Source organism: Melozone crissalis, unplaced genomic scaffold (assembly GCF_028551555.1).
Source record: "Melozone crissalis strain CALT ecotype California unplaced genomic scaffold, PUWL_Pcris_2 ptg000029l_1, whole genome shotgun sequence".
NCBI lineage: Eukaryota > Metazoa > Chordata > Aves > Passeriformes > Passerellidae > Melozone > Melozone crissalis.
This window is the reverse complement of record NW_026535807.1, coordinates 11,170,778-11,182,964: the sequence shown is the minus strand read 5'-3', so window position 1 is coordinate 11,182,964 and position 12,187 is coordinate 11,170,778. Positions and strand designations below refer to the sequence as shown.

Sequence of the window (12,187 nt, the reverse complement as noted above, 5' to 3'; positions counted from 1 at the left end):
TGCTACTTGTCAGAAGTCCAAAGCATATTTATAAATAGACATGTTTATTTTAAAAGAAAGTGTTTTTCAAATGCACAGTTAATATTCAAGCATGAAAGCTAAAATGTTTCCTTCCAGCTCCTCCTACACGCACTTTCTTTTCCAGAGAGACCCCAAAGTACATATTCAAATAAGTATTTTTTGATCAAGACGTTCAGTATTTAATTGAACCTCATTTAACTGTTTAAAACTTCTAAAAGAAGCTTTCAGCAAGAGCCCAGGGGGAAAAACCCAAGTTGTAAGAGGTAGGATGCCAGTCTGAGGAGGATAAACAAAAATTCTTTGGTTCCTAAATCTTTCCTAATAGGATTTCTCATCTAAGTCCTTCAATACATTATTATTTATAAAGCAGGAATTATACAGCATAAAAGCAACACATGGTGGAAGCTGCCATAGAGATACAGCTTTTTTTTCTTACCAGTGACCTGTATTTCAGAGACATTAGTTCTACTGAGTGTGTTTTAACAGAAGCAATGAATATGGCATTCAAATGGATTCATTTGGATAAATTCTCCTGATTTGTATGTTGGCTGTGATAAGTTTTCAGAGAAGTAGCTGGAAAGGATATTTTTTAAAGTGAGAGATTAAAATGCATGACCTTAAATAGAGCCCTCCCATCTGGTTTTCTTCCAAAAGTGTCTCAATTGCCTCTGTCATTAAGAACACAATACTGCTCTTTCTTGGGCTTTCCAACAAATATAGTTATGCTCCTGGGAAAATATGGAGAGAAAGAGCTGAGACCAGTGAAAAGAGATGAATAGGAGAAAGGATTTGAGCCTTAGGAAATGCTGTTCATTTACTTATGAGGATTATGTATGGTGTATAAATAGATGAGAGTCTGTAGGAACATTGCACAACAAACAGACAATTATGGTGCAGGACTGCTGATTAAAACACACGGTACAGGTTCTTGAACAATGCTATTACTCAGACCAAAAACTCTGATCTACTTCTCATTTTCCTTCCATCAGCTTGACTCTACAATAATTCCATTTAAGTCATTAGGGTTTTACATGCTGGAGCTGGCAATTAGTCTGGGAAGGGTTTTTGGACAGTGACTGCATACTCTGTGCTGTGCCAATAGGACTTTTCAGAAATTAACACTTCAAAGGCTAAGCATCAGATTCTGATCTGGGTGAGAATAAAGTGATCTTAACACAACTGCCATCAGCAGACTACTTACTACAGATTTCCACCTACATGGATGACAGCAAAAATTAAACTTGTCTATCAAAGAGTCTGCTACTTCTCCTTATTCAAAGCTAATATTCCATCAATTCTTTCTGCTTCATATTTATGATAGAAATTGCATTTATACATCACAGACATTAGAGACGATCAACTTTCTGTACAATAATTTTTCATCTGTGCTCTAGAGTCCCTCAATGTGCTGACACCTGTGCAAGAGATCCTGCTGGAAAGAGCTGACAACTTTACTTCATTTAAGGACTTTGTTTCCAAGAATTGCTTGAAAGAAAGCTCTCTCTGCATCACTATGTGCCCAGCTAGAACTCTCTCTTTATTTCATGTTTTTATTCCTGGGAAGCAGGGTGTGGTCCTCCAGGCATACAGAAGATATCTTGCATTTACCTGTTTCTACCTTGCCTCCTTTCCTTTCCTTCCTCTGCCTCCAGCAGCCCCAGGGGATCTCCTCAGCTGACTGCAGGATGCCCATGGAGATTTGCACCCCAAAAGGAACAAGAATGGTAGGAGAAGTGGGGGATCCCTGTGGGAATCCAAGCAGTGCCATTCCATGCTTCTGAACAGTCCTTTCACTGAGTGTCCCCTGGCTGGGGCTGTGCAGGAGCCTGTCAGATGTGCAAGTTCTGTGCAAACACACCTCACCATGAGAAGCTTCTATTAGGATTAGGGAGAATATCAATAGCAGAGACTCAACCAAAGCCTCTCTCTCACCTACAGCACAAAAGCTTTAACATTATCCCTGAGCTATCTCTGAGGCCACTACATGAGAACAACCTATGACCTATCACAGCTGAGACAGCCACCATGCACAGAGTATCCCCACACAAATTGGGAAGGCGTCAACCCACACACAGTAACACCATACCTCATCAGAAAGATCAGGTGTCTGCCCATACAGAGCAACATCAGGGCACTTCAGAAGGCTGCAAGGGTCTGCCCTTTCTTGTTCCTCAGCCCAGCCTTTTATCCCCTCATGCTGATGCCCTGCACCTGTGTGCCCTCTGTTCCCTTTGGTGGTTGGGCACTGCCCTGGGCACTCAGCGCTGCTCACCTGCTGCTCACAGCTGTGCCCAGTTGGGGATGATGAGGCTGGGCCAACCCCACCCCAATTACCACAAATACCTACAATGATCCTCTTCAGAATGTGTCTTTTTGCACCAATCACCCTTGACAGCATCTTTCTAGACTCCCAGAGTGCCTGGCACTCCTTATGAAGCAGGGTGACGTCCAGGGGATCCACAGCTTTGGGGAGCCTGAAGTGGTTTTGCCACCCTCATGACAGTTGCTATTCTTTGCTCTGTCACTATCAACCTCTATTCTTTCCATCCCCATTATCTCCTGAACATCATCTCCATGATCAAGTGCCACATCAGCCAGAACAGGAGCATTTTCACTTCCTCTCAATGCCATGAGCTGCCTGTTCCCCCAGCTGGAGTTTCCATCACAATTGTGTCCAGAGGGGAGCTGGACCCACCTCACAGGCCAGCAGCCTGAGAACTCACAAGGTAACGTGAACCTGTCACCACAGATAAACCATGGAATGATTTTTTTCTTTCTGTGTGAGGTTTAATTACAGTTGGTGAGTGTGGGTTTAGAGCTGGAGATGAGGCCGTGTGCAGTGTCTGCAGAGTAAGATGCCAGTATCATGTCTGTATCACTGTTTCCAGCCAGAGTTCATTTGGAAATCACTTCATGACTTTGAGAGGTCTTGGAAAATGCTTTAATCTCTCCACAGAGTTTTCAGACTGTGATGGTTAACATTTAGCAACCACATTGTCTTCTTAATTTTAACATATAAATCTGTTTCCACCCATACTCTTGCAGGTGGATTTAAACCAGCATATTCAAAGGCAGAATTTGTTGACCAATCATTTTTGGCTCAGACCTGTCTTTCAATTTAAAAATTAGTTGCAATATTGTAATATTGTAAAATTTCTTCCCAAGAAAACAAGACTCATGCAATTATATGTGGTCTCTATCTGCAATTACATTATTTTCTCTACCTTACATAGCTTTTGTGCCTGTTGGCCAGTTTCAACTAAATTTTGCAGATTTATGGACGTTAAAGTTCTTACAAGGTTTGTGAAAACTGGCAATGAGGAGGTTGTGAAAGCAGCCCAGACCTAGGTCAAAATGTATTTCCTGCAACTGATATTCCTGCTACCTGATGATAAATGATCTGTGTCTGCACTTGCTGCAGTTACACCTTGAGTGGGCAGAGCATCAGAAGGGAGGCAGGCTCAGAAATGTAATGGTTAAAAATAACCCAATCTCTCTCAAAAATCTGCTGTTGGGAGCAGTGTGTGAGCTTAGTTACCCTTGGTATAAATCACAAGCAAGTTTGTCCATTGCAGTGAAATTAGCCCAGGTTTACACTGTTAAAACTGAGAACAAACAGTGCCTTTATGAATGTTTAGTTAGACTTAGTGGAAGGAGTGAAGGGTCCAATGCAGCAAACTGTAACCTAAGCATTAAGTGCATTGGTTCCCTTAGGAATGGGCTCAAATAAAGACTGCCATGGGAAGGTGTGTGAACCAGCAAAGTGATGGAGACACAGCAAAACCCTGCTACCAGCTATGTTCAGATCAGATTGTAGGAAAGATTTTCTCTCTCCCACACACAGAGAATTATTTGTACTGGCCAGCAGGTAAGAAAGAATTCAAGCTATTCAGTGTTCACCTCCCTGAATACTGCAGCACTGGCTGCTACACGTAACGAACCAAGGCTTTTTTATTTTTTAATTAGCAAAGTGCTTCTGAAGGTCCATGAGACCATGAGTTTTCCTCAATGCCATTTAAACAGGATTTAAAGCTGTGTTTTGTGTTCAATCTGTACATTTCATTACTGTAAGCTTTCACATATGCTTCTTGCTTTGTGAGATTTTGAGGGAAGAAAATGGATGCAGTTTTCCCCATTAGCCACTCCTTTTCCCTAAGCCAGTGTCAGGCTTGCTGGGAAGAAGACTGTCAATTTGTTTTATCACATGCATCCCAAGGCAGCTGCTTTTTTTTGCTCCCTGACTCCCTGTGTCATCACAGCCTTCGAGGTCTTGGTCTGGGAGCAGTTCTTAGTGAGACACATGAATGTGCTGTTCTCTTCCAGCTATTCCAGCTGCTGTCCCATTAGAGCATCAGTGTCAGTATAAATAATTACATGTATTTAACCTTTTACAAAGCATGAAGCCTTCATGTTTTCAAAGCACCTTTGAACCAGGGCAGCCAACACTCTCATTATTTAAGAGCACACTGACATTCTCTATCACTAACCTTTGACAATAATGACCCAACTTTCTGTTTTCAAAACTCACTTTTTCATATGAGCTTCTTTTACCCTTTCTCCGGGTTGTGCCTATGGGCCTCTCTCAAATCACTTAAGAGAAAGAAGTTTCTCTAAAAGAAGACAAATGCAACATTAAAGCCACTTTCCTCTTCTGCTTCAAAGACACCTTTCTTGCACACCTCCCTTTCTGTATTATGAGCCAGGAACAAACTGCTTTATCCCTGGTATGTAACAACCCAGACAAAGCCAGAACACCCTGATATAGGAGGTATATTAAGCTGATAACACTGTACTCTTGTGTTCACTTTGATCAGCTTGTAAGCAGGAGTATTTGTAGCAGAGGGGATTGAAATGTCCTGAGGTGCTGATAGAATTGCTGCTTTCTTCATACCTAAGGCAGCCCATGAGACCATGGGAGCATGGAAGGGCATGAATCACTCACAGCCCACCTGTAGATTGACTGGATGGACTTTTTTCCTTGCTTTCTCAAGAACTTTCCAGTCATATAGCTATCTACAATACGATTTTGGGGGAAAAGATTTTGGGGTAGGTCAGAGATTACTGAACTCATTTGCACAAATTGTAAAACTTTTGGTCCAAGTACTGTTTTGAAACAAAAAACCTGAAAGGATCCAATGAAAAATTGACAAAAGGAAATCTTTAGATTTTTTTTTTTTTTAATGCACTGTGTTGAGGTAGGTGGAAGGGAGGTATTCACTGAGTTTTGTCAGGAGACAATCATGATGTTAGTTTCGGGAAATCAAAATTTTCTTTATCCTCATGCCTTTCCTTCAGGATGCTGCATATATTCCTTAGCCTTTCACTGCTCACCTGTGAAATGGTGCTTCAAGGCTTCTCTACTCACCTTTTAAAATTCCTTATTATTTATGCCACACACTGACACCACAAAGAAAAATATCTTTGTTGCACTAATCCAGAACACTACACATTCACATAATTTAATCCACATAAATTACAGAAGGAAAAAATAATGTGGGGAACTAATAACTTTATAAAAATACTCCCCATTTATCGCCAGCTGTGGTCTATGTACAAATCACAAACAGGATGGGACTGCTGGGAACGTGCCTTGAGCTGTTTTATTTTCCAGCATCAGTCTCATTACATGGTTATGACAATGGGAAGATGCCAGCAGCTCACATCCCAGGCAGCAGTAATGTTACAACTTACTTTATAAGGTTTTTGACCAATCACACAAGGCAAAGCATACTGACAGTAGTTCTATCCAACCACTATAAGCACACGTGCTTTTGGTTAAAATAATGCTTGCTTATTTTGTATACAATACCTGCTTGTAAGCCTGAAAACACAATGCACAGAGCTCCATTTTTAAGCTTAGAACGTCCTACTATCTCACTAGATATACTTTTCTGCAGCTTAGGGAGTTATTCTAGACAAGCAGGAGTTATTCTGGACATTACATTACTCCCCATTCAGTACGAGGTACTTTGCCCTAAAGTATGTAACAAAGGGTGAGATATTTCACTTCACAAAGGCAAATTGCTGGAAAGGAGAAAAAGTAATGGTCCTATCTGTTAAAGATCTGTTTCCTCTTACCCAAGACATAAATCTCCCCATTGACTACGGCAGTGCTGAAGCGGTACTTGGAGAACTTCATTGAGGCTCTCTCCACCCATTTGTCTTGGCGCGGGTCGTAGCAAAACGTTCTGTTACTCAATCGATCCGGCTCCTCGTCAGGCAGATCCATCTGCGTGAAATATGACAGCCATGTAATAACACAACATTTGGAGCCCTCCACACATGCCTGCAGGCAGTTAATCACAGCAGACAGCTCGGCAGATAAATAGCACAAACACATCAATTACAGCTGGGGGGGATTGTTCTCCCCAGGGTTTACCAGCACCCATGGCTGGTGGCTGGGAGTCTGTGTAGAAGGCAAAGGATAAGTGGATGTCTCTATCCTGCAGCAAGAGAGGCAAAGATTTGGATCCTAACAATACATTCAGGGTTAGGGTTAAGGTTCCCAGCTCTGGAAGAACATACCCCCTTCCACAAGGCTGCTGTGCAGTCCTAATAATAATGAGGGAAAACCAGTCTGTCTTTTTTTTCCTGATAAATGTTGAAATCTCTTTCCACTATTACTCAGACTGTACCATGAGTCTCAGTCAGGTACTTTGCTGGCCTTTCTCAGTCACATGTATATGTATATGTATATGTATATGTATATGTATATGTATACATATATATGTGTGTGTGTTTATTTATATATATTTATATATCTTATGCTAAAACACATTTGCATATTTATTTAGTCAGCCTAACCACTGTAATGTTGTTGTTCAACAGCTGTAACTTCCATAGTTTTCATAATAAGCTCCTAACCCCCTCGCTATACCTTTGCTGCCATAACACTTTTTATACTCACTCCTACTCCTCTTGTTCTCTCTAATCTTCTTCCTCCTTCTCTGCCTATCTTATACAATGCAGGGAATTCAGACGCTGTTTTCTGGGTATGACACCCTTGAATGTTAGCAGTGGGATGTCGAGGGAGGATTCTGAAATATTTTGGGATGAAAGTTTTCACATAGAGAGAGTGAGAAGGAGAGAAATACTTTGCTTACTTGTGATGGCGTTATATGTGTCCTTGTTTTCTTGTTATTTTTCTTTCCCAAAAAACCTTTCCAACACTAATGTCATGGACAAGGTAGTAGGAAGCAAACTAGAGAGTAAATATAAAGCCCCTTGGTTACTCCCTGTAAGTGCCCGGGGCATGTTCTTTCTCTGTGGTAAGTGTGAAACGCTAATTTATTCACTGAAAGAGGGATATTTGGAAGCTGAGTATTTTCAGCACAGACTAAACATGTACTTAGGAGAAGGCACCACTTGACATGCTGTAAATTCACATCCAACCTCATTTTTGTGGTAACGTTCTCCTTGGAGTGCACCCTGTTCTCCCTGTGTACAGAAAACATGACTTCCAGCAGCCCTTCCCTGTGCCTCAGGGATATGAAATCTTCCTCTTAGCCTCACCAAACACTTTCTTCCATTTTAACAGCCCCCAGTTAGCAAGGCTGGAGTCGCTTTGTGTTTTAACTGTGCTGGCACCAGGGGCCAGCCCAATGCTGAGCAGAGCAGGGCTGCAATGAGCGAGTCCTTGCCCTCCTAAGCTGTTATTTTATGTCCTGGCTTGACTTTGAATTGTCTTATTTCAATTGCAAAGCTTGAGTGAGAAGGGTATTTTTCTCTGTCCTGCAATGGACACGTGCATTGAGGGCACTCTGTCAATGCTGTTGTTAGTGTTTGTTCAGGATTGACAGAACATTCAGTGCTGCTCCATCCAGCACAGGGACAGCCCCTGGCTTGGCCAGCTCATTTGCTTTCCCCGTGCAGCTGTGGTAACCCCACACAGGCAATCACTGCATCTGACAGGGGGAAGATAAATAGTACAAGAAGAATTCAGCACTCTTAGTGCTGGTCTCAAAGCACTTTTTCAAGTATTCTTTAGCTAATTTATCCTGGTCTGTGCAGGTACACCAGAATCTTACAAAGCTGTGGGTTTTGATCAATTGCTGTTAATCTGCTCATCTCAAACCTATTTCTGTATAAACTCAGACACCCATGCATTGTTACTGATAGTACTGGTAGGCAGGTATCCACTTTAGGTGGGTTTTAAAAAAATTATTCTTGGCTCAATATTCCTGACTCGTGCTTCTAAGCCACCTTTCCCTCTCACAATCTGTTCTGGAAAAAAGCTTAACAAAGCTGGTTGTCTGACTTCAACATCTATCTTTGTTATATGACATATCTTTCAGTTCAAGTTTTTTTTTTACAGACAGATTGTTTCTACATTAAGTGTTTTCGTATTTTAGTTCTTTACATATGAGATACCCTTGCACAGTTGTTTCTGTACCAGAAATACTCTCTGATCTTTCTGTTGCCTCCTTGGGGACTCCCGCACTCAAAATATTCAAAGAGGTGGAAGTCTTGTTAGCTGACTGCATCTCACTTTTAAATACTTTAAGCAGTAATTTATTTCAAGAGGACAGAAACCATTGAGTTGTGGTGACAGTCTGAACATATTGCAACGAGCATTACAGATGCTCCACTTCATTGTCAAGTGAATGCAGGGCTTTTTCCTGAGCACTGAAATTTGAAATTCACCAAGCAATAAATAAAAATGGGCTCGACTCTGAAAAAAACATATTTTGCACTGGGAGAACTGGAGAGAATGAGCACTGCCCTTGACATCCATCTTCCTTGTAGCATAGCTCTGTATAGTCTCTGTACTACTGAACATGTATCTGTGGCCCTGCTGAAAATCCCTTTAAAAACTTTACATGGCCAAGCGAGGCAGCAGAAATAAACAAATGGATTGTTTAAAGGACTCTGTTTCCCAGAGAATGCTTTGACTTTTCATTTAAAATGTAATGTAATAAAAATCAAATAAATTAACTTTAGTTAACCAAGAAAGCTTCCTGAGAAAGCAAGGTGAACTTTAAATGTCATATAGAAATCTGTCCCTGAAGTGTACTTGTGTACACGCTTTTTGAAGACAGGGCACAGTTAAGTGTCCCTGTACGATTAAATGCCATTATTTATTATACCTAGAAAAATTAAGAGGATGGTAAATAGGGAATAGAAAGGACGGAACCTATAATGACAAAGGAGATGTATTTTAAACTCTTGCTCACAGTCAACATCTTTGTGAATAAAAACTGCCCTTCCTGAAGTTGGTATTTACAGTGAGGATGGCATAGATGGATATTATTCTTCTTCACCCTGTTTGATTTTCCTATAGAACATGTTTAATCAGAGAAATGTGAGCAACTTATTCTTCTGTTATCACTGATGTGATTTCCCATGCAAGAAGCTCTGTAAAACTACACAACAGTTCCTGTTAGTGCACAAAGCAAACAAAGCAAATGGGCACAATTCTCAACCTGTGGTGTCCATCCACCCAGCACGTACAGCTTGTCCTTCACGGTCACCACCACGTGGCAGGCGAGTGGCACTGGCAGGGGCGCTGTGCTTCTCCAGGTGCCTTGCTCCATGGAGTACTTCTCCACACAGTTTGTGACCAGGTACTGATTTTTCACTTTCATTTGCCCTCCTATCACATAGAGGTCGTTGTGGGCAGTGCCCAGCGCGTAGAGCTCGCGGAGCTGAGTGCTGCACAGGCTGTGCCAAAAGTGGTTTCCTCGCTGGTGGTATCTGTAGGAAAACCCACAGCTGTGAATGCCCTGCTTCACCCAGGTCCCATCAGCCTGTTTGGAAATGTTGCCCCCTTTAATTGTCAGTGTTTACTCAGCACAGTGACAAGAGGAGCTCTCTCCTTCACAGAGAAGTTATAAAATCGAGCCCAATGTTTGCATCATCAAGCATGTTTAGTATGAGGAATCCTAGGTGTCCTTTCAAAGATGTTTTACCCTAATTAAGATAAGAAGACACATTTCTGCATGTGCTGCTCAATCACAGTTTCTGCTGAAATTAGTGGGAGCAGTGAGAACTAGACACTGCTGAAAAGAAAGCCACTTCACCTGCCTCACTATGAATTAATTTCCTCAAATTTAGGCATTTGCATTTGAAAATGCTGTCACCATTTTAAAAATTGATCTTTAATCTGGGAAATGTCTGGTTTTCTTTAAAATGTGTGCATCTGAAAGGATATGAGTAAAAACAGAATGAGCTTTTTGAGCTATCAATCATCATATTTAATCTATGAAGCATTATCATCAACATCAACAGAGAAGCATGTTTTTTCTCTGTTTTACTGGGCTCATTGGATCATCACTTGGCTCATTTCCCCCTGCTAATGACCTAGAAAAGAAATATCCAAGGAAAATACTTAGATTTGGGTAAAGAGAATATAAAATCTACATGCATGGATCAAATTGAGCTCATTTGCTCAGAGATACCACAAGAGTAACTCCTCATTCTTTCAGAAGAATTTGGTTGTTTGTATATCTCAGAGCTGTGAAAATAAGTTGTGATCCAAGTAGTCAAAATCTCTAAGAAAAAAAAAATCAAGTAAAAAATGCTTTGTGTAGTGGTCTTTTTTCTTTTTTGTCCCCAGGGACACTATTTAAAATTTTGCAATAATTAGGGTATTTCTGACAGAGGGTACACACCTATAAATTTCAATGTTCCTCATCCTTTGTCTAGACATTTTCACGGCGCTTGCCTCGCCTGCCACAATGATTTCATTTTTCTCAGTGACAACTCCAGTGCAAACACATCCCAAGCCCTCTCCATACTTTGGGGAGGAAATGAAGTAGGTCTTTCCTGTCACAGGAGCATAACAAAAGCTGGCATCTGCATAGCTGCCGTGCCTGGACCTGATGCCGAGGGAGTTGTTGCCGATGCAGAGCAGCAGATCCGTGGTCTCCATGCCATATCTCAGGCTGAGGGAAGGGTGCCTGGACAGCTGGATGGTTTTCAGTGCTTCCTCGAACATATCATTGCATTCTGAGTTGCACAGAATCATTGTGTTCCTCTTCCGGGCTTCCACAAGGAAAGAGGGGCTGACGAGCACCAGTCTCACTTGCTTGAGGAGCTCAACAAGGTGCTGTGAACGGGACTCTCTGCTGTGCTTGACCCATCTAATGACGAGGTCCAGAATGCTCTCCTCCCTGGAAATATTCAGATCATCTGATTTGATGAGGGTCAGCAGCTGCTGGAATTCAATCTCGAGTATCTCTTCCTGCAAGCTCACCTCAGCAAAATGCTGATACGTGTATTTCCTCGCTTGGTCACATAAATCATCCGCCCCGATGTGGTTTGCAAAGTAATAGATGCCCACGCAGTTGGAAGCATCCATGTGGTCCATCATGTACTTCTGACACATGCTGCAGACCTCTTCCATCTGCATGAAGTAGGCGGCCAGGGCGACAGTCTGCACGTTGAGGCCGGTGAGGCGCAGCTCGGCGCTGTACACGTAGTGCAGGATCACCGACACGCTCTCGGCCGACACGTCGTGCAGCACCACCTCCCTCTGCGTGCACTCTGCCAGGCCACACGTGAACATGGCCCTGAAATAGGCACTGAAGGCAGCCAGCACCACCTTATGGCACGGGAACTTCTGGCCCTCTGCCACCAGCACCACGTCGATGATCTGTGCGCATTCCTTCATGCTCTTCACCTGCTCGAGTAAAGCCAGGCTGTGGCGCTGCTTTCTCTTCTCCTCAGCCTTGCGGTCCATGGTGGATCCCCAAACTTCCTCTCTTTAGATATCCTCAGAACTAAAGGTCTTCATTGGGAATGTCTCTAGAGATAGAAGTGTAACATTGTCCAATAAGAACAAACTATTGGGCAAATGAATATTGCTGTAATTGCCTAAAGTTAATAATCTGTATGGTGTGATATGAATCAATAAGGTATAAAAATCGTGCAAAGTTATGGTGAGGTCTCAGGTTCAAGGAATCCAAGACAAAATATAAGAAAAATCAACACTTAAAATGACCTTCACTATTCAATACCTACCCTCAAATTCTGTGATTATTTAAAGACTATTACAGACTTCCTTTCAAAGCAGCCTTTTTCAACTGCCTTCTCCCTCTTTTCCCCGATCCTGGTACAGAGCCTATAAAAATTGAGCAGAGAGTGTCAATGCAGTGTTATGGGTAGAGGCAGCTTTTACCCCCAAAGACTGGTAGTGAAGTGGCAAGTGAAGGAAGCAACTTGGTTG

General features: G+C 42.1%; 1 protein-coding gene across 1 annotated transcript in view; it reads right to left on the bottom strand.

Moving 5' to 3' along the window:
* KBTBD12 (kelch repeat and BTB domain containing 12) overlaps positions 1-11,701 on the bottom strand; it is a 28,731-nt gene extending 17,030 nt beyond the window's left edge. The window contains exons 1-3 of the mRNA XM_054281183.1: positions 10,632-11,701; positions 9,444-9,714; positions 6,100-6,250 (exon numbers count right to left, since the gene is read on the bottom strand). Of these exons, the coding sequence (XP_054137158.1) occupies positions 6,100-6,250; positions 9,444-9,714; positions 10,632-11,701 (1,492 nt within the window). The remainder of the gene's footprint in view (positions 1-6,099; positions 6,251-9,443; positions 9,715-10,631) is intronic.
* Between the last annotated feature and the right edge of the window lie 486 nt (positions 11,702-12,187).